Below are 24,652 nucleotides of genomic sequence, written 5' to 3'. Positions count from 1 at the left end.
GTCTCCTGCCCCCTGTTCTTTTTATGAGTTCAAATCCCGGCTAACAACTTAGGGACCAAGGATTTTATCTACCATCCGGCTTAGTTCTAACTGTAGACTCGAGTTGAAAACTCGGAGTCTGATCCCGAGTTATCACATAATAACGGCCTGATAAAGCGTCAATTTTTGTGTTCAGATTTGTGCTAACGTTTTGTGCTAGCAGCTTGGAACACGTTACAAATGACTGGTAGAACAAGTCCATCCTCTTGCAAGTTTTTTTTTACAGAAGCAGCAAGGTTGGCACTGTGCCGTGTAAATCACACCAGCACACAGACAGCAGGCTTGACCAAACCTGTACTTTGCCTCTCCTGTTCCCACTAGCCGTCTGTCAGCCAAAGGTCCGGCACTGATCCGCTAACCTCATCACCCACCACGTGCGAGCTTCCCGACCCCTCTACCCAAACACCGGTGCGTGATACGAGTAGACCCACGCCACCTGATGAACCTAGCACAGCTGCTTTTCATGCAAACATGGGTGGCTCTAAAAAGAGCCTTTAGATCGCCTGCTTAATAAACGTATGCCTTAAGCCCGCTCTCCGCGGATGCGGCGGGCCAACTGGATGTCCTTGGGCATGATGGTCACCCGCTTGGCGTGGATGGCGCACAGGTTGGTGTCTTCGAACAGCCCCACCAGGTAGGCCTCGCTCGCCTCCTGCAGCGCCATCACGGCCGAGCTCTGGAAGCGAAGGTCCGTCTTGAAGTCCTGCGCGATCTCGCGCACCAGCCGCTGGAACGGCAGCTTGCGGATCAGCAGCTCGGTGGACTTCTGGTAGCGCCGGATCTCCCGCAGGGCCACGGTGCCCGGCCGGTAGCGGTGCGGCTTCTTCACGCCGCCCGTGGCCGGCGCGCTCTTGCGGGCCGCCTTGGTGGCCAGCTGCTTCCGCGGGGCCTTGCCGCCGGTCGACTTGCGGGCGGTCTGCTTAGTACGGGCCATGGTCTCTCACCGATGTTTTTGAAGGAGCCTAGGCAGTCTTATTTATAGACATAGCCTTGCCTTGATTGGGCCAGAAAATCTAGGAATTTTCAGAATTGTGATCTCATTGGCTGAGACTCAATGCTATTTACTAGTGGAAGACTGTTATGCTAATCTCTTATTACTTCCCTATTCCCTTACTCCTAAAATCTTATGGATCAGATGTTTTTCTCCTTTTTAGACCTTTCCTTTAAATTGGTATGGATTTTGTAAGAGCAATTTATGAAGTGTTTTGCATGCTTGAGATTTGTATTTTAATAGATTCTGTCCAAATACAAGCGTGCCCTCTCATGAACTAGGTTTCAGCCTGTGTTTGCAGTTACCAGTTGCTTAACTCCTCTCCCATAGCTAACATTTATTTAGCGCCTGGCATCGTGCTGAGCGCGTTAGATGCATTACATTATGACTGAGGTTCAACAAACTGTGTAGTTGAAGAAACCAAAAATTGATCTTATATTTACCTGATTTCGGACCTCCGCCAAAGCCGAGCGCTGACCGGTACCAACTTGGAGTGGAGCCTTCTGCCTTTCTTCAGCCTTTTCCGCCTGGAATGCGGTTCCCTCTTCAATCCATCAATGGGCAATTAAGTCCTAGAATCCAAATGCTTCTAAGTCAAGGAAGATAAGACCTGAAATAATTAATTTCTCCTTTACAATGGTGAATAGTTTCTGAATAGTCAATTGCCTATCTGTCCAAACAAAATTTCAAGGCAAACAAATTATTTGTTGATTACTGAGTTGCCGCCATATTTTCTTCAATAGTTTTCTAATGCTTAAAAGTTTCATATCTTTTCTGTTGTCTATGAAGAAATTGAAGGTCCTTTACCTTTCAGTTATTTCATATGCTTTGAAGTATTGCTCAGAAAATTGAATATCATAAAACAACAGTTATGTAGGGTTGCCAATACTTAAAATTAATATAAAACTTAATCGTATGCCTATTTTATTGAAAAAGCATTGCATCCAAACCCTACAAAAACTCAAACCTGAGAACAAAAGCAGGCCCAAGAGGCTTAAAACTTACCTTGATGGAGTCAATGAGTGATCATCTTCCTGCTGAAATGAAAATAACATGAAAGTAACTTTGAGGGGATTTTCTGAACACTAAACACGTGTAGAAACTTACCCTTCTGTCTTCAAGAGTCCCCTTGGGCAGCAGCAAGCTCCTGCTCCAGGGAGAAGATCTAAAATGTCCTGCAAGTGTAACTGCTGTGAACAACTGTTACCCCTTCCTGTGCTGGTTTTGTAATAATGCCTCACACATATACTTATACATATATAATGTAATGTATATATATAATACTAGGTATTTAAAAATTCTTCTACATACACTATCTCATTTAATCTCAACTCTGAAATAGATGCTGTTTTGCTCATTTCACAGATAAAGAAACTGAGTGTCAAAGAAATCATAGCTTGTCCCAGATAAGTAACAAGGCCTGCGTGAAAGTTTCTTTCACCAGAAATAATATTCTAAAGTGAAAGAATAAAATTATAGTGGATTTCCAGTTTCATCAGGCTTGGGGTAGATTTTAAAGCACTAGAGAATTTTCCCATCATGCAATCAAATCAATCAATGTTTCTTGAACTTCTCCACTAAATTATTCCCATCAAAAGAGGAAACTACCCGGGGCTGGCCCCGTGGCCGAGTGGTTAAGTTCGCGCGCTCCGTTGCAGGTGGCCCAGTGTTTCGTTGGTTCGAATCCTGGGTGCGGACATGGCACTGCTCGTCAGACCACGCTGAGGCAGCGTCCCACATGCCACAACCAGAAGGACCCACAACGAAGAATAGACAACTATGTACTGGGGGGCTTTGGGGAGAAAAAGGAAAAAAATAAAAATCTAAAAAAAAAAAAAAAGAGGAAACTACCCTATGGGGTCTGGATGACAACCCAAAGCAGCCCATCCGAGGGTCACATTTCTTTGCAATTTTCTTTCTTTCTTTCTTTTTCTTAAGGTATGCACTCTTGGCCATGATGTATGAATCTGTTCATCTAAATAAGAAAAAGATTCTCAAACTCTATGTTTAAATAGAATTCAACAGTCATGGGATTTATTTTACCTTTACAATATAGAGCATAAGAAAATTCCAAGAGACATTCTCTGACTTAATAGGAAATTGTATAAAAAGTTCTCCTTCTCAGAAAACAGAGATGCCAATTTAAATATTAATTCCTGGACAACAAGTCAAATAAGAGAATCAAAACAGTAAACTTTTAAGGGTTATAGATAACATTTCTCAGAATCTAACAACCAGTGATATATGGTTGCCTTAGAAGTCATCTTTAATTAACAGAATTCCTATCCATATTTGTTCAATTCCATCTGGTCTCCACACTGGACCAAAGAGTGATATTCCTGTGAACATTCTCACTACACCACTTTATCAGAAGCAAATTTATAATGTAGAAGAATCTCAACTTGGCTGCAACTGTGGGAAAGATGGATTTTTTTTTCCTGAGGAAGACCAGCCCTGAGCTAACATCCGTGCCCATCCACCTCTGCTTTACATGTGGGAGGCCTGCCACAGCATGGCTTGCCAAGCAGTGCATAGGTCCACACCCAGGATCCAAACCAGCAAACCCTGGGCCACCAAAGCAGAACATGCAAACTTGATGACTGCACCACCAGGCCAGCCCCGAAAGATGGAATATTTTTCTCCTAATATTTCCAAAGTTTCTTTCCTAGAAATAATAAGAATCTGCAGTTTTAAAATTGAGCACTGAAATTTAATTATTTGGTGCTGGGGGGGCGGTGGGGAACAGTCATGAGAAGCTTAAAATTTACCATAGGAAATAGGCAGGGAAAAGAAAAAGTTAATAAGTGAATTATTAGGCATGTAGTGTTTTATATGTTCATGTATTAGGTTTTTGGTTTTTTTTTTTTTTCCTTCTTTTTGGTGAGGAAGATTGTCCCTGAGCTAAGATCTGTGCCAATCTTCTATTTTGTATGTGGGACGCCACCACAGCATGGCTTACAAGTGCTGTGTATGTCTGTGCCTGGGATCTAAACCCGCAAAACCAGGCCACCAAAGCAGAATGTGGAAACATAACCACTAGCCACAAGGCCAGCCCCTGTATTTGTTTTTAATACAAACGTAATGGGCTAAATTAAAATAAATGTTCCAGGAAGACAGTTTGTGTTGAGTCTTTGACTTCAAGTAACCCCAGGGCTCCAGGGACCCCAAGATGAGACTGAATCTTTGGTTTGTGGATTGGTCAGGCTATGTGCCTGATTCTCTTTCATCCTGAGTGGCCTGCAGCCCTGGACCAAATTGAGAAGCCACAGGATTTTGAACTGCTGTCCTTACCCCCATCTGAGGCAAACTCATTCCCTCAACATCCTGCTCACTGGATAAAAATGTCCCCTTTTCTGGCTGTCTGGAACACTAATGGTTGTACTGCACAGTAAAGGGTGCTGCAGGGAGGAAGAAGTTTTCCTCGACCCTCTTCGGGTCCCCTGGCCAGGTCTGAAAATTAAGCTGACAAAGACAGATTAACAGGAGAAAAGCACACCAACTTATTTCATCTAAGTTTTACGTGACACAGGCACCTTCATAAGGAAATGAAGATCCGAAGAAACAGTCAGACCTGAGTACTTTTATGCCAGGTTTGATGAAGGGCGGCAATCGAGTAGAGAGACAACAGGTGAAGGAGAACGAGGTAAGTGTAGTAACCGGGGAGGCAGCAAGGCCTGTTTGAGAGGATCTTCTGGGCCTCCCTCTGTCTTTAGAGACAAGGATGCTCCTTTCCCGGGAGGATAGGGAGGCCACCTCTCCCAGGAGGCTCTTATGACCCGTTTCAGGGGAGAAGGTCCCGGGGAAGGTCAGAGTGACCTTCTCGCTTCTGTCCTTTTCTCAAAATTTCTTCAGCTTAAAATATTCCACGTGTGAAGGTGCCATATTTTGGGGTAGCGTGTCCTGAACCCCATCAGTGGCAGAATACGCCACTTTGGCATAAGGATTATTTTGAGCTAAAGGCACTTGAAAAACGGCAGGTGCAAGAAGGGCACTCTGACCTCCCCTTCTCTTCCTAAAAACAGGAGATGAAACCTCCATATGGAAGATGTCTTCCCTCTACCAGGAGGAAAATAACATTCTTATCACCAAGGATGGGGAGTCAAAGCCGAGAGAAAGGTGTATAAACCTTGTTAACCTAACCTTTACCTTCCTAGTTACTTTTCCACCATTAACTGCCCAGCTGGGGCCCTTTTGTCTTGTTACATTGTCACGATTTGCTACTCTTTGTCCAATTCAGCATGGAAGGGTTCAACTCTAACCCGCTTCTTGGGGTCTTCATGTCCTTACTAGGGCTCCCCTGCCAAGTAAAACTTTCAGTAAATAGATTTGTATGCTTTCCTCCTGTTAGCCTGTCTTACATCAATTTAAATCTCAGGCCCAGCCAAAAGCTCTAAGAAGGTAGAGGTGAAATGCTGCCTTCCCTACAGCAGCTTTGAGTTCGAAGGGGTTCAGAACACGCCACCCCAAAACTAGTCGCTCTGGTATGTCGACTATTTTGAACTGAAGGTACTTGAGAAACAGCAGATGCAGGAAGGCAGCTCCGACATCCCTCTTCTCGTCTAAAAGCAGCTCATAAAATTTCCCATGAGGAAGGCGCCCTCCCAGGACCACGAAGAGAACACTCTGATCACCAGCGACTGGGAGCTGATGTGGAACTGCAGCTGTACAAACAAAGCTGCTAAAACACCCTTGTCTTCCGTTAGCTTCCCCCCTGTATTTCTAGTCATTGTCCCGTAATTTACTGTCCCTACTCTAATGTCAATTTAATTCTCGGGCCTAGCCACAGAATCGGAGGGGCAGAAGGAGGTTTTCCCTCCCTTACAAGTTTATAGGATTCCTGGCTTTCCAGCGTAACATATCCCAGTGGAACGAGGTGAGCTCAAGTAACGTGCTCCACATGACAAGTATTTTTATTCCATTAACCATCCTCATGAGACTTAAGCTACACATGGCAGGAATTTTAAGGGCTATATGTTTTAATGTATTTATTTAATAGAAATGACTTGGATTTGTGTGTGTGTGTTCAGGCTACAGGTGTTAGTATGATGCCTAATACTTCTGGTTTACAGGGAAAATTAGAACAGAATGCTCACAAGTCAACTGATGTATAGCCTTTTTCCAGAAAAAAGGGACTATTTTTTCTTAGCATGTCTTCTTCCTCAACATTCTTTTCATTTAGTTTTTGTAATCAGCAGTCTAGATGCATGACTTCATTTCATGCTCACAGGCTTGAGAGAAAGGTATTATAAACCCCATTTTACAGATGAGGAGAGTGGTGGCGACAGTACTCAGCCCACATCTCTCACACCCCTTCCCCTGGGGAATTCACAGATCAACAGTCTTCTCACTGGCAAAGGGCAAGTCAAACATTAGCCACCTCACAGGGTTGCTCTGAGAATTAAACAGGAGAATCCATGAAAAAATGTTTCCTAGAGCCTGAAGCATGGAAAGTATTCATTAAAATACAGCCACTAATATTATTATTGATAAAAAAGATACCCACAGTAGTTATGAGAACTGGAAGAAAGAAACAACAATTTGGAAATTCATATTTAAGCCATGCCTTAAAAAGGAATTTTATCAAATAGAATGAAAGGATAAACCAGACTAAGGAACACCATACAGGGAGGTAGGCAGCAAAGGCATGAACCAACAGGGCCTATTGGGGGAAACTCAGAAGGACCATGACACAAGTCTCAAATTCATGAATGACTTCTGATTTAGGCTTTTGATATAATCTACAAATGAAGTTGTACGTTGTCTTGTAATTGTGTGAGTCAAGCATTGATTAATTAAATGTAATCACTGAAAATATGTCAAAATTTTACAACCCGGTTTTGGCCACCCTCCGCCCACTGCCCCATATACCAGGAGCCTCCAAAAAGGGACCTCTGAAAAACTTCACATGTAAAAGGCTCTGTAAACCCTAGTCTCCACAGAGCTCAGGATCTATAGAGTAGTTGTGGCTAGAGTGTGTGGGGAGGATGTGGCAAGTAGATAGTTCTGGAAAGGCAGGTAGGGACAAGGTTGAAGGAGTCTAAATGCATGATTATAGAACCTTATCAGGTTGAGAAGCCGTGGTTTTGAAGCAAGAGACTCTGTGACCTGGCGGAGAATTGACCAAAAAGACATTCTGATAGAGGTTCCTAAGGAGTTCAGATGAGAGATGCTAAGCTTTAACAGGAAGTGCACAGCGGATGTCAAGACTCCATCAAACTGTTCACCTACCTCTGCCTACAGCTGAAAGTGGCTGCCCAGCATGACTTAGAGCAATGCAGCCATTTGCCTGTCAGAAGAAAGCCAAAACCTGTGCGGAGCTAGCACCTGCACTGGGCACTAAGCTAGTTGGGAGCTACTCGCAATCTTCTAAACCACTTTTCCCCCAAACTTCTCTTGGAGAGAATTGCCAATCCTTGTTCTTTTAGGAAGAATGTTTTTTTAGAGGCTCCAGGGAAACCCACTCCCACCCCAAAATAACCATTCTATTAATCCCGCCAGTTGGATTCAATCTCCCACACCACTCTCCCGTCAGAGTCCCGTCTTGATAAATACCTCAGGTACTCATTCACGCCTGCATGTGAGTCGCTTCCTCAGTCTGAGTTTACTTGCAACGGGGAAAGGGAGAGGTGATCTTGGAGATAATTTTGTTTAGGTAATGGGTGGTTCGGCCCCTCAGAGGAGGATGAAGACTATTGAAAAGAAAGTTTGTAGACTATCTTTGATTCCGCCTGGGGTCCTGTCCCCTCTGACACCAAAACCCCTCACTCCCATCATCCTTGGCTTGGATTGCTTTATCCTGTTGCAATTGGGCTGTGACTTTCTTTGCTACTACTGTTTAAAAGCAGTCAAACGCAGGAACCGTTCATCCTGTAAACAATTATGGAGCTTACGCTACACACTGAACTACTTATCAGCTGACAAAGGAAAATAAACAAAAATCACTGCCAGACAGACAGTCAGTGGGGGTGGGGGTGGGGCGAATATGTAAGATGAAAAGAGATGTAAAGTAACGTGGTCGATTCTGCAGGAGCTGCTGAAGGGTCAGAAAAGAGCAGGTGTGTTTCTCCCCCCTGAAGCAGCCAAGGGAGAGGAAGACATTGTAGGGGAGGACAAAGAATTTTCCCTCTACCCTTCTGAGTTCTTAGCTGAGACCCTGTAATAAAAGACTGATTAACTAGAGAAAGACAAACAGACGTTTAGTAGCATGCGTACCTCACGTATACACGGGAGATAGCCGGGGAAAAATGAGTAACTTCCCGAGGTGGCTTAGAATTCAGACTTAAGTAGCATCTTCACAGAAAGCAGAGGGAGCACGTATGCCTCTCAGGGGAGAGTGAACGATTTTTAGGAAAGATGACTGGGTCTTTAGAATCGATGGGAGGTATGACAGTTGGTGACCAAGTTTGTCTGAGTGTGCTGTGGACTTCAAGTCTCCTCTCCTTTGACGAGAGTCCGACTTCCTTGGTTGACGAAACTCCCGGGGAGGGGACTGATGTCAACTGAGCTCCTTCTGGAGGATCTATCTTCAGGCAGATAAGGGGAGTTCAAAGAAGGCCAGCCCCTCATTGGCTGTGTTCCAAGTGCCTACAGCTCAAAATACTCAATATGCCAAAACAACATATTTTGGAGTGGCATGTCCCAAACTCCTACAGGCATATTTTGGGGTGGCCTGTCCTACAACCCTTCACCGTCTAGGGTGAATTCCAGGGTGCTGGCTTAGGCATGTGTGGCATGGTGGCACCATTCAGAAGCAGACACAGAGCCAGTCAATGAGTTGGAGAAGGAAGAGAATGGATTCCCTCAGCTCCTGTGAGAGTCACACCTTGGAGATTTTAAGTTTAAACACGTTGATTTGGGGACACTTTGGATTTTAAGTTTAAAATGACTAAAGAACAACCAGGAAGATCCACAGGTGTGGAGCCTAGAAGTCTGGATACACATGTAGATTTGGGATTCATTAGCATATAGAGGGTAGCGGGAGCCAAAGCAGAGATGCAGAAAGGCGCATACGCTACTTTCAAATAATACACATTTCTCAGAAAAAAACCTGTCATCCTTTCTGATGCAGAAACCACAACATCTGTGGATTCTCCTACAGGAGGCCCGAAAGTAACCAACGTGCTATACAGGTCAGGACCCCAAACAATTTCGTAGGGCAGTTTCTGGTAACGACTCTCCATCTGGAGCGGCTGTCCTCTCGCGAAACTCTATTCAGCAAACTTCGCTGGCCCCGCGCGGGCCTCGGTGGAGACACGGTTGGGCCCTGAATCCCGGCTGAAAAGGGTGGGTTTTAGGGGATCTGCAGAAACGGACGTACAGCGCATCCTTCAGCCTCCTTTCTGCATATGTGGCTTCCTTCAGCGGAGCGGTGGGTTCACTGACTCCACCAGAAGGCTTGGCGGTGTAGTGAGACCGGTTTCCCTAGGATCCGATTTCTCTCGGGTGAGGGAGAATTCCACGCCTCATACCAACGGGAGACTAGACTCGGGAATTACGGCGCTCTTCCCCCTCCCTCCACAGCCCGGGTGCCCTGCTCGTGCGATCGCCTCGTCGGTCAGTCCGTCCACTTCTCGGAACTGCTTTCGTTGCAGTTTTATGGAACACGGTTCGGAAGCCTGGGACCCTCTGGTCGGGATCAGACCCGGCGCTGGCGCTCTCTTCTCCTTCCCGTCTCTGGATCCACTGGCTCCTCTTCTGGTCTCCTGCCGCCAGAAGGACCTTTCCTCTTAGCCCAAGTTGAGAGCCTTCGGGGAGCCTACAGACGGAGAGAGGCAGAGGCGAAAACTGCTGCGGGATCCGCTTGGATCCGAATTCTCCCGGCGACTATGGCAAATAGATTCCCACGAAGGGCAGAGTCCGTTAGAGGGAGTCGGGGAGGGCGGAGGGGGATATGGAAACAGCCGGAAAGAAATGACGACACACAGAGCGGGCGGGGACAATTTACAATGCTTCCCGCCCGCGCGCTTTGGGTTTTCAATCTGGTCCGATGCTCTTGCATATGAGGAAAGACGCCGCCCTCGCCGCTCGCAGAGATCGTGTCTCCGGCCTGCGGCAGTCATGTCTGGCAGAGGAAAGGGTGGGAAGGGCTTAGGCAAGGGGGGCGCTAAGCGGCACCGCAAAGTCTTGAGAGACAACATCCAAGGCATCACCAAGCCCGCCATCCGGCGTCTTGCTCGGCGTGGGGGAGTCAAGCGGATCTCGGGCCTCATTTACGAGGAGACCCGGGGTGTGTTGAAGGTGTTCCTGGAGAACGTCATCCGCGACGCGGTCACCTACACGGAGCACGCCAAGCGCAAGACGGTCACTGCCATGGACGTGGTCTACGCGCTCAAGCGCCAGGGCCGCACCCTGTACGGCTTCGGAGGCTAAGCTGCCGCTCCACTTGAACGCCTGACGACCCCAAAGGCCCTTTTGAGGGCCGACCATACAGTCAGCAGAGGAGCTGGGCCCTTGCGTCAAGTACGACACCAACCAAGCTGGGAGGTAGCTGCACTTGACAGTGGCTCCAGTCAGCTCGGACTTTGACAGCTAGTGGCGCCCAAAGCGCTCACAACCCTCAAAGCCAAAAGCTGCCTCTGGGTTTGTTCCTCCATCCGAAACGTTCTCCGGGCCCCTGCTGACCCAGGCTTCTTTCTGGCGCGCGCTATCCTCATTTGTGGTCGTCGGCCCGGGCTCCGGAGAGAAGAAACCGGCAGAAGGAGGCCAGCTCAGGTTTGTAGTTCAGAGAGGCCACTTGTGCCACCTCATGGCTTTTAGCCTCGTCAGTTTATCTGCACCACACTTCACCCCTCTGTTCAATGGGGTCAGGGACCGGATGGCTTGAGGGCCCTGTTCATGTTGGATACCCTCCTGTGACATGTCTGCTCACTTCACAAGGTCTGAGCCAGGAGCAAAACAAATCCAACCAGAAAGCGTTCGAAACTCCAAAGAAATAAAGAGGCTGTGAGATCAGAGTGAGCTCGTTAGTGCAGTTTTAAAACAAGTTGGCCCGGCAAATTGGCCACTGGATGAAAAGTATTGATTGCTGTGTTTTTAGTGTTCAATAAAAAGCCCTCTCAAAACTGCTTGCTGAGAGTTTTGTTTTCCTTCGGTGCTACCTTCAAGGGAGACTTTAGTCAAGGACCTATGAGATATGGTCTCTTAGTGACAACGTTGCAAAGATACACATGCAGGGACAATTTAATAGGATCCTTCTATAAAAGCTGAGCGAGCTAGATGATCTTAATGTCCTGAAAGGAAGTCTTCAGGAAACGGGTCAGTCGGGTGTGGGTGACTTTCCTCGCGGGGCCTGTTGCGGCTTAGGAGAGACCGGCAGGAGCACACTCGCCGGCAGTACAGAAAGCACACGTTCATTGCGACGAGGCAAAAGGAAGTTATTCTCCAGAATCAGCATGGTGAAGAAGACAGTAGGCCGTTCCCTACACTACCACTTCTACATTGCCCTGGTTTGGATTGAAATGCGGTAGGTCCACACCGCTAGCCTAATTATACTTTTGCAATGATCCCATCTGTGAGTAAAAGGTTTTTTCAGCATTCTAGGCTTATGATTTTATAATTTTATAAATTGGTTATGGGAGTAGTTGAGAGAAGAAATTCTCCATCAGCTCCCAAAAGGTAAACCTGCTATTTTCTTTACTGGTCGCCACACTTGGCTGCTCTCTTTAGCATCAAACAGTTGAAGGTGAACCAGGTTTAAAACATGGGGCTTAGCAAAAGAGATGCCAGAAAGTCAAAGGATGCGAGACTTGCCCAGCAGCACGGGGAAGAGAAATAATATAGAAAATACATATACATACATACATACATACACACACACACACACACACACACACACACACACGCTTACACAAGTGGCACAATAGTACATGGTAGCATGTATTCATTATGATGAGAAATGTAGACAGTAATTACTACAGGAGTCCTAACACTACAGAAGTCACTGGCTGCTGGGGAACTGGGGAAAGCTGGGCTGGAGGTGGGGCCGGCGTCAGGCTTTGAAGAAAGAGCAGAATGCCTGGCTTCCTACTGAGATAATACGGTGTGGGGGAGGGGTTGGGGAGGATCAAGGAGGAGCTGGCGAGAATAACAATTGTGATGAAGGTGTCCAGGTGAGAAGTAAGAGGATTCAGTGTTCAAGGTGTTTCATTTTCCCTCTAAATTAAAATCTCACCCGCAACTGATGGCATTGCTATTTCAAGTATCACCGTGTTGTTGTTTTTTAAACTTTAAAGGCAATGCAGATTGAATATATCTGACCCTCGCTGAGATACTCTGGAGAAGGAGAGAGAAAAAACTTGAAGAGAAATCAAAAAATAGTGGAAGGGAGGGGGGGAAAACATGTCCATTGTCTACACTAGTCGTTCTTAAAGCGTGGTCTTTAATCTCAGATCACCTGGGAACTTGTTAGAAATGCAAAATCTTGGACCTGCCCCAGACCTAGTAAATGAGACACTCTAGGGGCTGAGACCTGGGCATCTGTGCTGTAGCCAGCCCTCCAGGTGATTCTGAAACACAGGAAGGTTTGAGAACCGCTGGTCTAAGTAACGGTTTTGCTTTAAATGAAACAAAAGTATTTAGAATCTGAATATGTATTGAACCTGATTTGTTTACCATAATGTTAAATTTGCTTTCTCTGATGGAAAAGAAAAACATCCGGTGAATGACCCTATTAAATTTTCGGTAGTACAAAATGTCACAGGAGGAAAAAGGTAAAACAGCTTTTATTTCCTCAGCGAATTTGGGGCAAATGTAAAAGACGGGTGAGTGAAAAATGCAGTCAGCTTGTTTTACTACACATTATTGGTTTGTATTGTTAACAGGATCGAATTTTATAATTAATGGACATGTTTCTTTCTTTCTTCCCAGATTTCCCCCAGATCTTGTCCTTTAACCGTTAGTGACACCTCCTCTTTACAGTGATTTTAGCAGTGATCCTTGTTCCCGCCTTGTCTGCTCCTCTAAATGCTATCATGATGGGGTGTCACTGAACGCTCTGTTAGCTGTATCCAGCCTCTGATTATTGCCGGATTACAGAGTGTGCATTGTGCAGCTTTGTGCATTAGCAAATGGCTTTCTTAAAAAAAGTTCTTAACCATCTGTAACAGAAAGGAATATAATGTTCTTTTATCTCTTTGACTTGCTAACAAAATAAATTCCTTCTCATTTCCATCCCCGAGTAGCTCAGATGCCCTCCGTAAGCCAGCCCTGGCTGCCATCTCTTCCCTCCCTGGGTGAAGTCAGGACTTCCACTAGAATATATACGAATTGTTATAGAATCCAGTCTGCGGGCTTACGTCCATTACCATGGTCACAGAGGCTCCTGAGTGTCTCACTGGCTAATCAAACTTCACAATGGATCAGTTTGAAGTCTTCCCTTTCCTTTCCAGGCTCCCTACTTCTCCGGATAGCAGCATTATCCTCTGGGGCACCCAGGCTAGACGCTCCTGAGTCATCTTTCACTACATTCTTATTTTCTTCTTTTGAAACCTCTCGCTCTGTACCTTACAGTCGAGCTATTGAGGTACAAGTCATATCTCTGGTTGAACCAAAAGAACTGAGCTACCAATTACGCAGAATGTTACGTACGTGTATATAGAAATATGTATGGATGTGAGGGGAATTATCAGGTGAAGTGTTCACAAAAATTTAAGAATGACTTATAGGTGTCACTTATACTCATTGAACATTTCTGAATTGTTCAAATGACTTAAAATAAGCATGTATAATTTTCCCGGCAAACAATGAGAAGATGATAACCTGGGCTACATGAACCATGGCAAATCTTAGCTTTGCCAAAGTTCAGTTTACTCATCTTGAGTGTTACCGAGAATTCCTACCTTTCTCACAGGAATGTTTTAAGGATCAAAAGAGAAGGAGATCTATGTGAAAGAGTGAAGCCGTGAAGTGACACAGAAACCAAAGTTGATGTCTTTATTGTCTGTTTCACCCAATCTACATCTTACGCGCTCTGTGATCACGGGGGAAGGGAGGGAGTCAGCATAGCTGGAATCAGAGAGAAAGGAGGATGGTGGGTGCAGACGAGGCGTGAACAGATGGGCAGGGCCGGATGTTTCAGGATTAGATCAGAAAAATGTAAAGTCATCTTAAAGAATCAAATAGACTCGCCAGCTGACTTGATTGTTGTAAGGTGTTAAACGAATTATTTAAGAATATTTAATTCTTCTATAGGAACTAAGAGAAATGAACAAATAAAGAGAAGAAACTAATTATAGATAATAAGTGAGCATAGCTTGTGAGACGTGTTAGGCATAAATCAAGTAGAGCAAGTGTGGTAAACACAGGGAGGAACGGGTGAAAGGACCAAGTAAACAGCACGTCAAATAGTCACGAGGTACATGAGGTACCCGGTATTCATGCCTTAAATCAGCCCTCCACTGGGGACACGCACTGTGGCCCGCTATGTCCTCTGCAGGCTATACACAGGGAAATCTATAGCTATTCAGCGGGTTAGTTTTGAATTACAACTATGGCCAGGCGTACTCGCCCCCATATCTCCCTGATTGAGCAGCATAAGTCAGCTTCAGGGACTTTCCAGGTGCTGAGCCCCTTTGCCTACCTCAGCTCTGGTCCTCTTAGCTGTAGCATCAGCAGGGAAGGCTGACACGGCAGAGCGAGTCGGGACAGAACATTGTGTAACCCAAGGTTCGATGCTGTGTTGGACTTCCCCCCTCACTGCACCCTATTCCGAGTGTGCTAACCTCTCCGGAGCACCCCTTTCCCTTTTCTCCTTGTTTTACGTTGTTGAATGGATTCAATGAACTGTGTGATCTGAAAATCTTCACTTGGCCTAGGAGCCTTTCTGGGCAGTGAACTCCGGGATTTCTTGTCTGGTGGTAGAGAAGAAGGCGACAATTACAACAAAGTGATTTCTTACCACACCAACCATATTACAGAAGAGGTTTGGAAACAAGGTGTGGGGGAAAACAACCATGGGGTTGTGACCATCCAGGTACCCTCCAAGGCAGATGGACCGTGACTCTAGTGGGTGCAACCAGTTTCTGCAACGGGCAGCCTTTAGAGCTCAACGATACCCTGACTGAATAATGGCAGCCATTGAGGTCATCTGCCTCCGCGCTCTTCCCAACTTTCTAATGGGAGTTTGGCTTCCCATACGGACTCACCCACAGGGAGCTGATGAGCAGACGGGTTACACTTCTCTTTGGGAAATTAAGAGCATGATCTCTGGAATCAGACATTTCCGGTTAGGATCTTAACTTCACTGTTTACTAACAGTGAAAATCCCTTAATCTCTGAGCCTCATTTGCTTTATCAGTAGCACTAGGATGAAAAGAATACCTACTGTGTCGGGTTCTTCTGTGGATAACGTGTATTAATATTTATAAAGCAGTCAACGCTATGATTGGCATTCAATAAATGCTAATTCCTGTGAATGATGCCAATTATTAGTAGGGGTTTATATCTCTGTCCCTTGAGAGTGTGATGCGTGGGATCTAGTCCTTCAGAGACCCTCACCCCTGGCCTACCAACACAATGGAATTTCTGAGCCTGCAGAGCCCAGGACCAGAGGCTGGAATGGGGTGAGCACGGGCCCAGGGGGTCATTCATCCTCATGACCTGTCTGAGTCGCCACCGGCCCTTCATTTCCTTGTCTACTGCTTCACGATGCAATAAGACCAGACGCAATGACCTCCCAACCATTAAACAGAAGACCCAACCAGCAAAGGAAGAGAAGAGGGGAAGGAGCAACCAAAGAAACCCAAGGCCAAAATCAAAACCTGGCTGAGGAAAATTCCATCACAAGCTCAACATTTAGCCCTGAGCAGGGACTCTGATGGGTGGGGAGAGCCGCTGCCCTAAGGAAGACAGTTTGTAGGGAGGTCAGGAGACGCTTAACTTTTTGCTCATCCTGATGTCTGAGAGGGACTATGAGATTCAGAACCAAATAACCAACTGGCCAAATTTAAACGTTTGCTAATATCCAGAGGCAGTTGCACCAAAACCTTTGGAAGCCGATTTAGCAATACCTATCACAATTAGCCACCAGGTATACTGAAAAGCGTCCCCAACTATATGCACAAGCATAAGTTGCAACAGTGATTTTAGAAGCAAAAAGTCTGTAAAATACCTACATTTCCATTGATGTGAGTCTGAGTAAATAATGGAAGAACTATCTATTCAATGAAAAACTGTGCATCCTTGAAAAAGAAGGAGACAGACTGATACATAAGCATTTTTCTATCTGTAAGCCAATCCTGGTGGTCTAGTGGGTAAGATTCGGCATCAGGGGGCAGCAGGACTGAAGAAGACGGGAAAAGGAGACGGTGATGGGAGGAGGCACGGAAACCTCTCCGGGTCCCCTCAACTGGAAGAGGTCATTTGGGTTGAATTTACATACCTCTCTTTGATTTGAATTACTTTTTAAGTGAAAGAATAATGAGTAATAGTTCCCACGTATTGAATATCTACTCCGTACCATTTCGGATCTTCGCGACAACCCCCAAAGGTAAATATTATCGCCCTTTTACAAAGCAAGAAACTGATGTTGAAGCGGTCTAAGTATCTTGGCATTCTCTGATACGCTACGATGCTCCTGAGTCTGACTACACTATTTGTTTAAAATTTGCAGATTACAAATAATCTGAGGATCTCGAAGACATCTGCCAAACACACTTAATGGAACCATACCATACAGTATTGGTGCTGGAAAGGACCCAGGAAACCATCTGGTCCAATTTCTTCGTTATACTTTTCCTCTGGTTTCAGGACAAAACTACTTTAGCTTCCCTTCCCCACCAGATGCCCCCCCCCCCCCCCCCCCCCCAGTGGTGTAGATGGTCCTCAGAGGCCTGTCCTTTGGGCCGTTTCTTCATAAACTCTTCCCAGGGACTCCTCTAGCTCCTCTGGGCAGACGAGAGAACTCAGCTGAGTCTCTAGATCTGCCTCCAGATCCACACTCCCAGCTGCCATGGCCACTTGCCGCTGCCCATTGAGAGCTGAGACCCAGCCTGGCCTGAAGTAAACTCTTTGGCAGCTGCCAATTTCCTTGAAGGTGGCACATCCTCGCAGTCACTCAGGCAGGAAGGTCCCGAGACATCGTTGATTACTTTTTGCCACAGCAACCCCCTTCTGCCCCTTCCCTCCTCCAGGTTCGGGCAATATTCTATGCGCCATAATGTCAAAGCCCCCACACCCCGGCCCTCGCCCGCCCCGATCCATTGCTGTGGCCTGTTCCCTTGTTGTCATTCTCAGCACCTCTCATCTGCTCTGTCCTTGAGGCCTGTGACTTGGCCCCCTGCCTCGGGTGCTGCTCACTTCTGACTCCTTCTGCACCCTCTCCCCAGAGTAACCTTCTGTATACACGGCTCTGAGTATGTTACCCACCTGCTTAAGGCACTCCCTCCTGTTGGTTTCTCCCACTTTTGTTGTTCTCTTTTATCCTCATTTCCCGATCTCCACCCCCCCACCCCCCCACCCCCGCCATAGAAAACCATTCTACTATGGTCAAAGCATATTTGGTTTCTATGCATGATTGCAAGATCCATTAATGTACTTTTAATTTACATAAATAGTTGTGTTTTAAATCTCATTCCACGTGTTACCTTATTTCCCTCAGAACTACATTTTAGATCTCTCCTTGTTGTTATGTAGCCAGCCATTTAATCCACTGTCTCCTCCTGCTGCAGAGTACTCCATGGAGTGAATCCGCCACATTTTCTCTAGCCGCTCTCGCAGTGACGAACGCCTACATTCTTTCTGATGTCCCATCATCCCTGTCATCTTCCCTGCTAGGCCTGCGTGAGAATGTCTTTTGGATAGATATCCGGAGACAGCCGTGCTGGTTCCTATGATGCGTATCCTTCATTGGCCTAAGAAGTACCGGGCGGCCCTTCAGAATGGCTGCCGTAGTCCACACCCCACCAGTGGGGCACCAACCATCCAAGCCCTCCCTCTTGGCCAGGCGGAGCATCCAGTGTAAAAGACATCTCATTATTGCCTTAATTTTTTTCTTCCTCTTCTATAATCCCTTCCCCTACACTGTTTACAGGGTAACATCCACCCTCTCCCCAGATTGGCATTCAAGACCCCCAGTCAGCTGGCCTCAAAGTCCCCGCCACTGAAAAGTCATCTCCCATTCCGGGCCTCGGCCCACCCTGTGGACCAACCAGCCGCCACTCACAATTCTCCTCATCTTTTTCTGGTTCCTCAGCTTGGATCAGACTCCCTGCCCCGGTGCCAAGTTCTCTCACAGGAAGAGCTCTGTGATCCCCTCAGTTAGAAGTGATCTTAGCCTCTGAACTTCTCCGTAACTCATCTGCGTCTTTCTCTGCTACCTACCGCAGCATGCCTTCCCTTTTACCGCGTGCCTTTTCCTTACGGAGCCTAAAGACCTCATTCTCATTGTTGCAACCTCGTGTACGTGCCTCCAGGCAGGAAGAGAAACCAGGATTCCTGTGGAACCAAATAGTTATAATTTTTAACTTGAGTCGTGATTTTACTTTGTTCTTTGCAATTTTCTCTTTCGCAGTGGTTTTCCATTGCAGGTTGGAACCTATTAGCAAGTGGTGAAATCAACTTAGAAAATAGGAGCCAGTATGTTTTATTAATGAAACAGAACAGGATTGAAAGTATCATGGTGCATCCACAGCAGAAGACAATATCCTTTTGTACAACTTGTTTCACTTTTTAGAGGTGTGTGAGGATGTGTGTGTGTGTGTGTGTGTGTGTGTGAACGTGCAGTAGCTAGCAATATCAAATTGTTCTTACTGTAGTTTGGAGTCAGCAGAAATCAGAGGTACTGTACACGTTGAGTGATACTGTATCTCTACGTGTAACTATTTTGTGCATTGTTTCCTTCTGAAACAACAAGTCTAGTACAAAAAGCAAAGCAAAACAGGAGACCCAGGCTCAAGTTCCACCTCTGCCATCTTCTGGCTGTGACCCACATTCCCAGGTGTCTCTCCCTCGCCACGGTGAGTTTCTTCATCTGTTCAACAGGAGTCAAAAAGCCCTTCCTCCCTCCCAGGGTTACTGCGAAACTGGATGAGAGGAGGTGAGTGAAAGACCATGCAGTCTAGAAGCTGGTCACGTGCTTAAAATCGGTCGCCCGTTAGTGTGCGTTGTTCTTTCTTTCCCAGGACATGATTGTAACTGGGACTTACATCGATTCACGTTAATGTCACTAATATTTACATCACCGATGCTAATGACGTTATTAATATGGATTTATGACCACCTGTCAGGCTCTGTTCTAAGCACTTTGTGTGAACTGTGTTACCTCTTTTCATCCTCACAGCAATCCCGAAGCGGGTGCAGTTATGATCCTGCTTTATAAACACGTGAGGAAACGGAGACCCCGGTCTCTTCTCTTTGGAGCCTTTTCCCGGTTAGGGGTCAGGAGCCCTGGCCCTACCCTGCAAGGGGCCTCAGGCCTCAGCCCCAGTTCATAGCAGTGAGGAGCCGAGACTTCTGGTTCCCATCCCCTTTCTGTCCTCTGCGGTCCTTCCTCCTCCTCCTCCTGCCTCTCTTTAGGCATGCTTCACTCTCTGCTCCTGATCGTACACTCAACCGCTAACCGCATCCCCAAACAATCCTGTCGGCAGGGCTGAATCTGATGTCTTTGGGGATAATAAAAGCCAACGCTCCTCCCCAGATCGGCCGTGTTCGGCAACGGATGGGGGCCGCTGGCGGTGGCGCAGCTCAGTGAACTCCTCGTTCTCAGTTACTATCACCAGGAGCGGGCTCCGTCTGGGACGGTGGCCACGTACGGGCAAGGGGCACCTGGGCTTCGTCGGAGACGCCCTGCCCCTGGGCAGTTTCCTGCTCCCGTGTTCTGGGACCCCTAAAACCTTGGAAGTTCTTCGCAGAGATCCGGTCCGGGCCTGCTCCTGATCTGTAACCTCCAGGACCCCAAGAGCCTGGGGCATCTCCTGCCCGACTCCCTCATGTAAGGCAAAGAGTCGAAGGGCGGGTGGATTAGGCTCCTCCTCAAGCATTTCCTGACCACCTACGGCGTGCCAGGCACTGCTTGGGTGCTGGCGCCACGGAGACGAACAAGGACAAATCCTCCCCCTGAGGAATGCTGCCAGCCGAATGCTGACGGTAAGGAATAGGAAGGGGTGTCAGGATAGGGACGGGGAGAGGCAAGGAGGAAGGCCCAGAGAGAAGAGGAGAAAGGGAAGGGAAGGCCACCTAGGGCTGCATCTCGAAGAAGGAGCAGGGGTTCTCAGGGCTACAAAAAAGGGGAGGACATTCCAGACAGAAGAAACGGAATGTGTGAAGACATCGTACACTTGGGGACTGCAGGCATCCTGTGGGGCCAGAACCTACTCGTTCAGCTAGCACAGCCCCCGAACCCTGGGGAGGCTCTGAGAAACACCGGGAACTAGATGTCTATTAAAACCATTGTGATTAGGATCTTTTAAATTTGATAACTATGAATAGAGTCGCTAAACTTAATTGAATGCTTCTTCTGGACCAGACACTGTGCTAGGTACTTGACAGGAATCGTCACTTTGAATATTTCCAGCAACGCTATCAGCGAGATGCTGTTGTCCCCGTCTTACAAATGGGAGCAGGGAGATTTCCTGGCTGAAGTCACCTACCGTTCTACGGGCAAGACCAGGATTGAAATCCAGGTTTATGTAACTCCAGAGTCCCTACTGGTTATTAACCCCCGCTGCTCGGAGCTGTCATGCAAAAGAAGCTGGACTCTATTCCGAAGGGAAGGGAGAGGAGGTGGGAACATTTCAAGCGTGAGAGTGACAGGCTCAAATAAATGCATTTTAAAAAAGATAGCTCTCACACAGAGTGGAAGCCTAGTGGCAGGGCAGAGAGTCTAGCCTGAGTATTTACTCAACCCTCCAGCTCCGAGCTGGGTGAGGGGCTTCAGCTGAGGCAGGGACCAGGGACGGATGGAGAGAGGGTGATAGAATCGAAAGTCAGAACGTAGGTTCGATAGCATTTGGTGACTCATGAGATTTGGACAAAAGACAAGAGGAAGGAACTTCCGACCGGAACAGGTGCGGGGATGAAGGTGTCTTTGTGTCCGGATGGGGAATACGGAAGGGGAGAAATCGCTTTGGGAAGCAAGATGATGCCGTTTAGGAAATCAGCCGAGTCTGGAGTGCCTATTTTCCATCCAGAAGCACCTGGCCACCAGGCAGTTAGAAATATTGGTGTTGAGCTCAGGACAGGGGTCTCAGCGGAAGATGCTAATTTGGGAGCACTTGGCAGAGAGGCAGAGAGAGGGTAGGCAGGGAGTCCATGATCTCACTGGTGTTGCAGGGAGAAGACAGACGGCCAAGGCCAGCATGGGCGAAACCAGGAATATTGATAAGCCTGGCAGAGAACAGGAGAAGGCTGAGATGGGGACCTGGAGAGGGTGAGGGAGGACCAGGAGAGCGTGTGAACCCAAGGGCCTAGTCCTCTTCGGAGGAAGCAAAGGTGGTGTCATCAGGGCCGAAATACCACGTAGCTTCCCTCTACACACGCGCACACACGCCTCTCCCCTGCCACCCTAAGGCGGAATTCAATCTGAACAAAGACCGTTTTTCACTTCTTAAAAATCCCGGGTTCGGGGTTAGACTTTTCTCACAACCGAGCTAGCCATTAGAGGAAGACCATTTATCTGCCTGACCCTTCATTATCCTTTAACTCTCACCTGAGAGTAAAGAATGATGTAAGTACAGAAACGATTAAACGTCAAAACTTACATTTTAAATCGTTCCCTCGTATTGATGGACTCAGTTTGCGCCGGTCGGTCTCCCAAACAAATGGAAAGATCGGAGAGACTGCCGTGAGGGTGGGCCTTCACAGCGACGGGAACACACAGTTCTTTTCTACTCCCGACTGGATGTCGACCACGCCACTAAACTTCCCTTTGAGATTCAGACGGGGAGACTTCCCGGAGGTTAGGGGTGCCCAGACTGGAAAATGAAAGCAGTGTGATCTCGGGGGCGGGCGGAGGACGCAGAGGGCTGACACCTGACACCGACCTCACAGGTTCCAGGGTCTGCTCAGTTGCTCCCGGACCCGCGATGCTGGACAAGTCACTCACCCGAGAGCCTCGGACTGTACCTCAGAAAGCCCCATCGCCTGGATGTTCCTGAAAGTTCTGCCATGAGGATGGATGAGATGATGGGTGCAAAGGTGGTGCCCCACGCACCTCTAAAAGTCCCTCTTTCTGACCTGGAGAGTACAGACCCAGGCCCCTGGCTCCACCCTGCAGTGGGCGCCTAAGCAGGTATGAAGGGTCTGGGCAGAGACCCGGAGGCACGCTCTGGAAATTGCCGTGACCCTGGAGCAGAGACAGGTGGCAACCTGCAGCAGGAGGGGCCTCAGTCCCTACACTGCTCTCCCTTTCTCTGACACATCTCAGGAGAAGCAAGGGGAGCTTTAAAAAACTAAGTTTCTCTCCGTTCCCCTTCTCCCCTCTGTGAGTTCTCACCGATCTCTGTAACGAATGCCTTTAACCTGTCACTGTGCCGCGAGGAAACGGCAAACACAAGTCTTGGCCTCTTCCAGGTGCAAATAAGTGACCGAGAAGGTTAAGAAGCCGTGTCATCTAAGACCTGTACAGCCTTTGCATCTGAGCTCTGCGGAGACGCGCTCTGCAAAACCCCGCCCGACGGCCCTGACCACCAAGAGGCCTTGCCCTTCCACCTCCCGAGCAGCGCGGGAGTCACCTCTCGGGCCTCCAACCCTCACTATTTCCTCAGAGCGGGGAGCTTCATCGTTCCAAAGGAGGACCATGTTCTGCCTGTTTGATTGCTCTTCCCAAGAACCTGAACTCCGAGCGCCAGGTCTGTCCTTCCGGGGGGCGGTGGCAAGGGGCGAGTCCTCCAAATACCCGAAAACAGACTCCCCACACGTCTGAAGAAGACGCGGAGAGAAACTACCAAGTCTGGGCAGGGAATCCAGACATGGGTCGAAGGTGGGAGAGCCGCCTTCGCCGAGTACAGTGAGTCTCCCCCTGCGCCCCCGGGCAGGAAACGGTCCGTTTAGGGCCCAGATCGCGACAGCGGCCTCCGAGTCTGTACGCGCCCCCAGCCCAGCCCCGCCCAGCCCCGCCGGGGCTTTGAGGAGGAGCAGAGGGTGCGAGGTGTCAGCCTGTTGTCGAGTGAAGCCCGAAATTACCCACATTCGAAGCGCGGGAATCCCCAACTTCACCCGGCAGACGCCCGGCGAGACGAAGGACGAAGGGGGCGACTTCCCTCCGCAGCCGGAGAGGCGCGCCCGGTGGGGCCGTTTCCGGCGGGGACGAGGAGGTCGCGGGCGCTGAGCGATCGGCGCGCGCCTCCAGCTGGCTCGCCGAAGGCCAGGTCGGGCGAGCTCTGGACGGCGAGGCCCGAGCGTCCCCTGGTGACGCCTCCCGGTTTCGGGCCACTCGCGGCCCCGAAGCCCCTCCCCCCGGACCTGGCCGGTTTCCAATCCCGGGTCACCGTCGGGCGCCGCCAAGATGCCCCAGAGGAACCCACCCCTGCGGCCGCCTCAGGAAGGGAGGCCGCGCGTCCTAGCCGCGCCCGAGAAAGCAGCGGCCGCCTCGCCAGGCCAGATAAGCAGACCGGCGTCAGCTCCCGCAAGGCTCAGAACCACCGCCGACGGCGGCCGGCGAGAGCTAAAGTGACTAAGAGCTGACCCCTGGGGAGCACAATGCCTCGGCCCGCTCTAACGCCCCGCCCTCCCCCCCGAGGCAATGGGGGCGCCCTCCGGAAGAGCGCGAAGGACAAGCGGCACAGCTCCCTCCGAGTGCTGTTGTGGGTGGCTCTGAAAAGAGCCTTTGGATATGATGGAACCTCGAGCCGAGCGCGCGCCCTTTAAGCCCGCTCCCCGCGGATGCGGCGGGCCAACTGGATGTCCTTGGGCATGATGGTCACCCGCTTGGCGTGGATGGCGCACAGGTTGGTGTCTTCGAACAGCCCCACCAGGTAGGCCTCGCTCGCCTCCTGCAGCGCCATCACGGCCGAGCTCTGGAAGCGAAGGTCCGTCTTGAAGTCCTGCGCGATCTCGCGCACCAGCCGCTGGAACGGCAGCTTGCGGATCAGCAGCTCGGTGGACTTCTGGTAGCGCCGGATCTCCCGCAGGGCCACGGTGCCCGGCCGGTAGCGGTGCGGCTTCTTCACGCCGCCCGTGGCCGGCGCGCTCTTGCGGGCCGCCTTGGTGGCCAGCTGCTTCCGCGGGGCCTTGCCGCCGGTCGACTTGCGGGCGGTCTGCTTAGTACGGGCCATGCCGAGCCAGAACACGAACTTACCAGCGCAGCGACAAGGAGACTAACGGGGGCCGGCCCGCGGCGGCAGTCTTTATAGGCACAGGCTTTTCCCGATTGGGCGGGGCGAGAATTGAAAGTCCCGCGCTGCCTGGCCATTGGCCGCGACGTCATCCGGCCTAGCGTCACCCATTGGCTTGCGCAGAATCCTCCCCTCCCCCGCCCACCCGCCTCGCTGTCTCCTTCCCAGTTTCCCAACACTTTTTCCCACCTTGTTTTTCCTCTCTTTCAGGGCGAGTCATTGTTGATCGGAACCGTGTCCGACTGTCCCTCTTCAGCCCCTCACTCCTTTGGAACACGCTCCCCGCGATACCCTCTTCCTCTCCACGCTTCGTAGCTCCCGAACCGAACCTCGGGCTTCCCTTCGTCCCCCGCCC

At 48.9% G+C, this 24,652-nt stretch overlaps 4 protein-coding genes across 4 annotated transcripts in view; 1 reads left to right on the top strand and 3 right to left on the bottom strand.

The window, feature by feature from the left end:
- The window catches only part of H2BC18 (H2B clustered histone 18), a 35,071-nt gene extending 11,787 nt beyond the window's left edge, over positions 1 to 23,284 (bottom strand). The window contains exons 1-4 of the transcript XR_011439256.1: positions 23,151 to 23,284; positions 21,724 to 21,936; positions 2,036 to 2,067; positions 1,474 to 1,640 (exon numbers count right to left, since the gene is read on the bottom strand). The gene's annotated coding sequence lies outside the window, so the exon portion shown is untranslated. The remainder of the gene's footprint in view (positions 1 to 1,473; positions 1,641 to 2,035; positions 2,068 to 21,723; positions 21,937 to 23,150) is intronic.
- On the bottom strand, positions 550 to 976 carry LOC115945182 (histone H3). Its single transcript, NM_001374561.1, has one exon. The coding sequence runs from the start codon at positions 971 to 973 to the stop codon at positions 563 to 565; it is 411 nt and encodes a 136-aa protein (NP_001361490.1). The 5' UTR covers positions 974 to 976; the 3' UTR covers positions 550 to 562.
- H4C14 (H4 clustered histone 14) lies at positions 10,065 to 10,550 on the top strand. Its single transcript, NM_001374562.1, has one exon. It carries the CDS (start codon positions 10,088 to 10,090, stop codon positions 10,397 to 10,399), a length of 312 nt encoding a protein of 103 aa, NP_001361491.1. The 5' UTR covers positions 10,065 to 10,087; the 3' UTR covers positions 10,400 to 10,550.
- Positions 23,285 to 23,789: 505 nt separating the features above from the next.
- On the bottom strand, positions 23,790 to 24,257 carry LOC100059700 (histone H3). The gene has a single exon (NM_001374560.1). It carries the CDS (start codon positions 24,235 to 24,237, stop codon positions 23,827 to 23,829), a length of 411 nt encoding a protein of 136 aa, NP_001361489.1. The 5' UTR covers positions 24,238 to 24,257; the 3' UTR covers positions 23,790 to 23,826.
- Positions 24,258 to 24,652: the final 395 nt, after the last annotated feature.

This window comes from Equus caballus, chromosome 5, assembly GCF_041296265.1.
Source record: "Equus caballus isolate H_3958 breed thoroughbred chromosome 5, TB-T2T, whole genome shotgun sequence".
Lineage (NCBI taxonomy): Eukaryota > Metazoa > Chordata > Mammalia > Perissodactyla > Equidae > Equus > Equus caballus.
The sequence above is the reverse complement of the archived record's forward strand: the minus strand, read 5'-3'. Positions and strand labels throughout refer to the sequence as shown.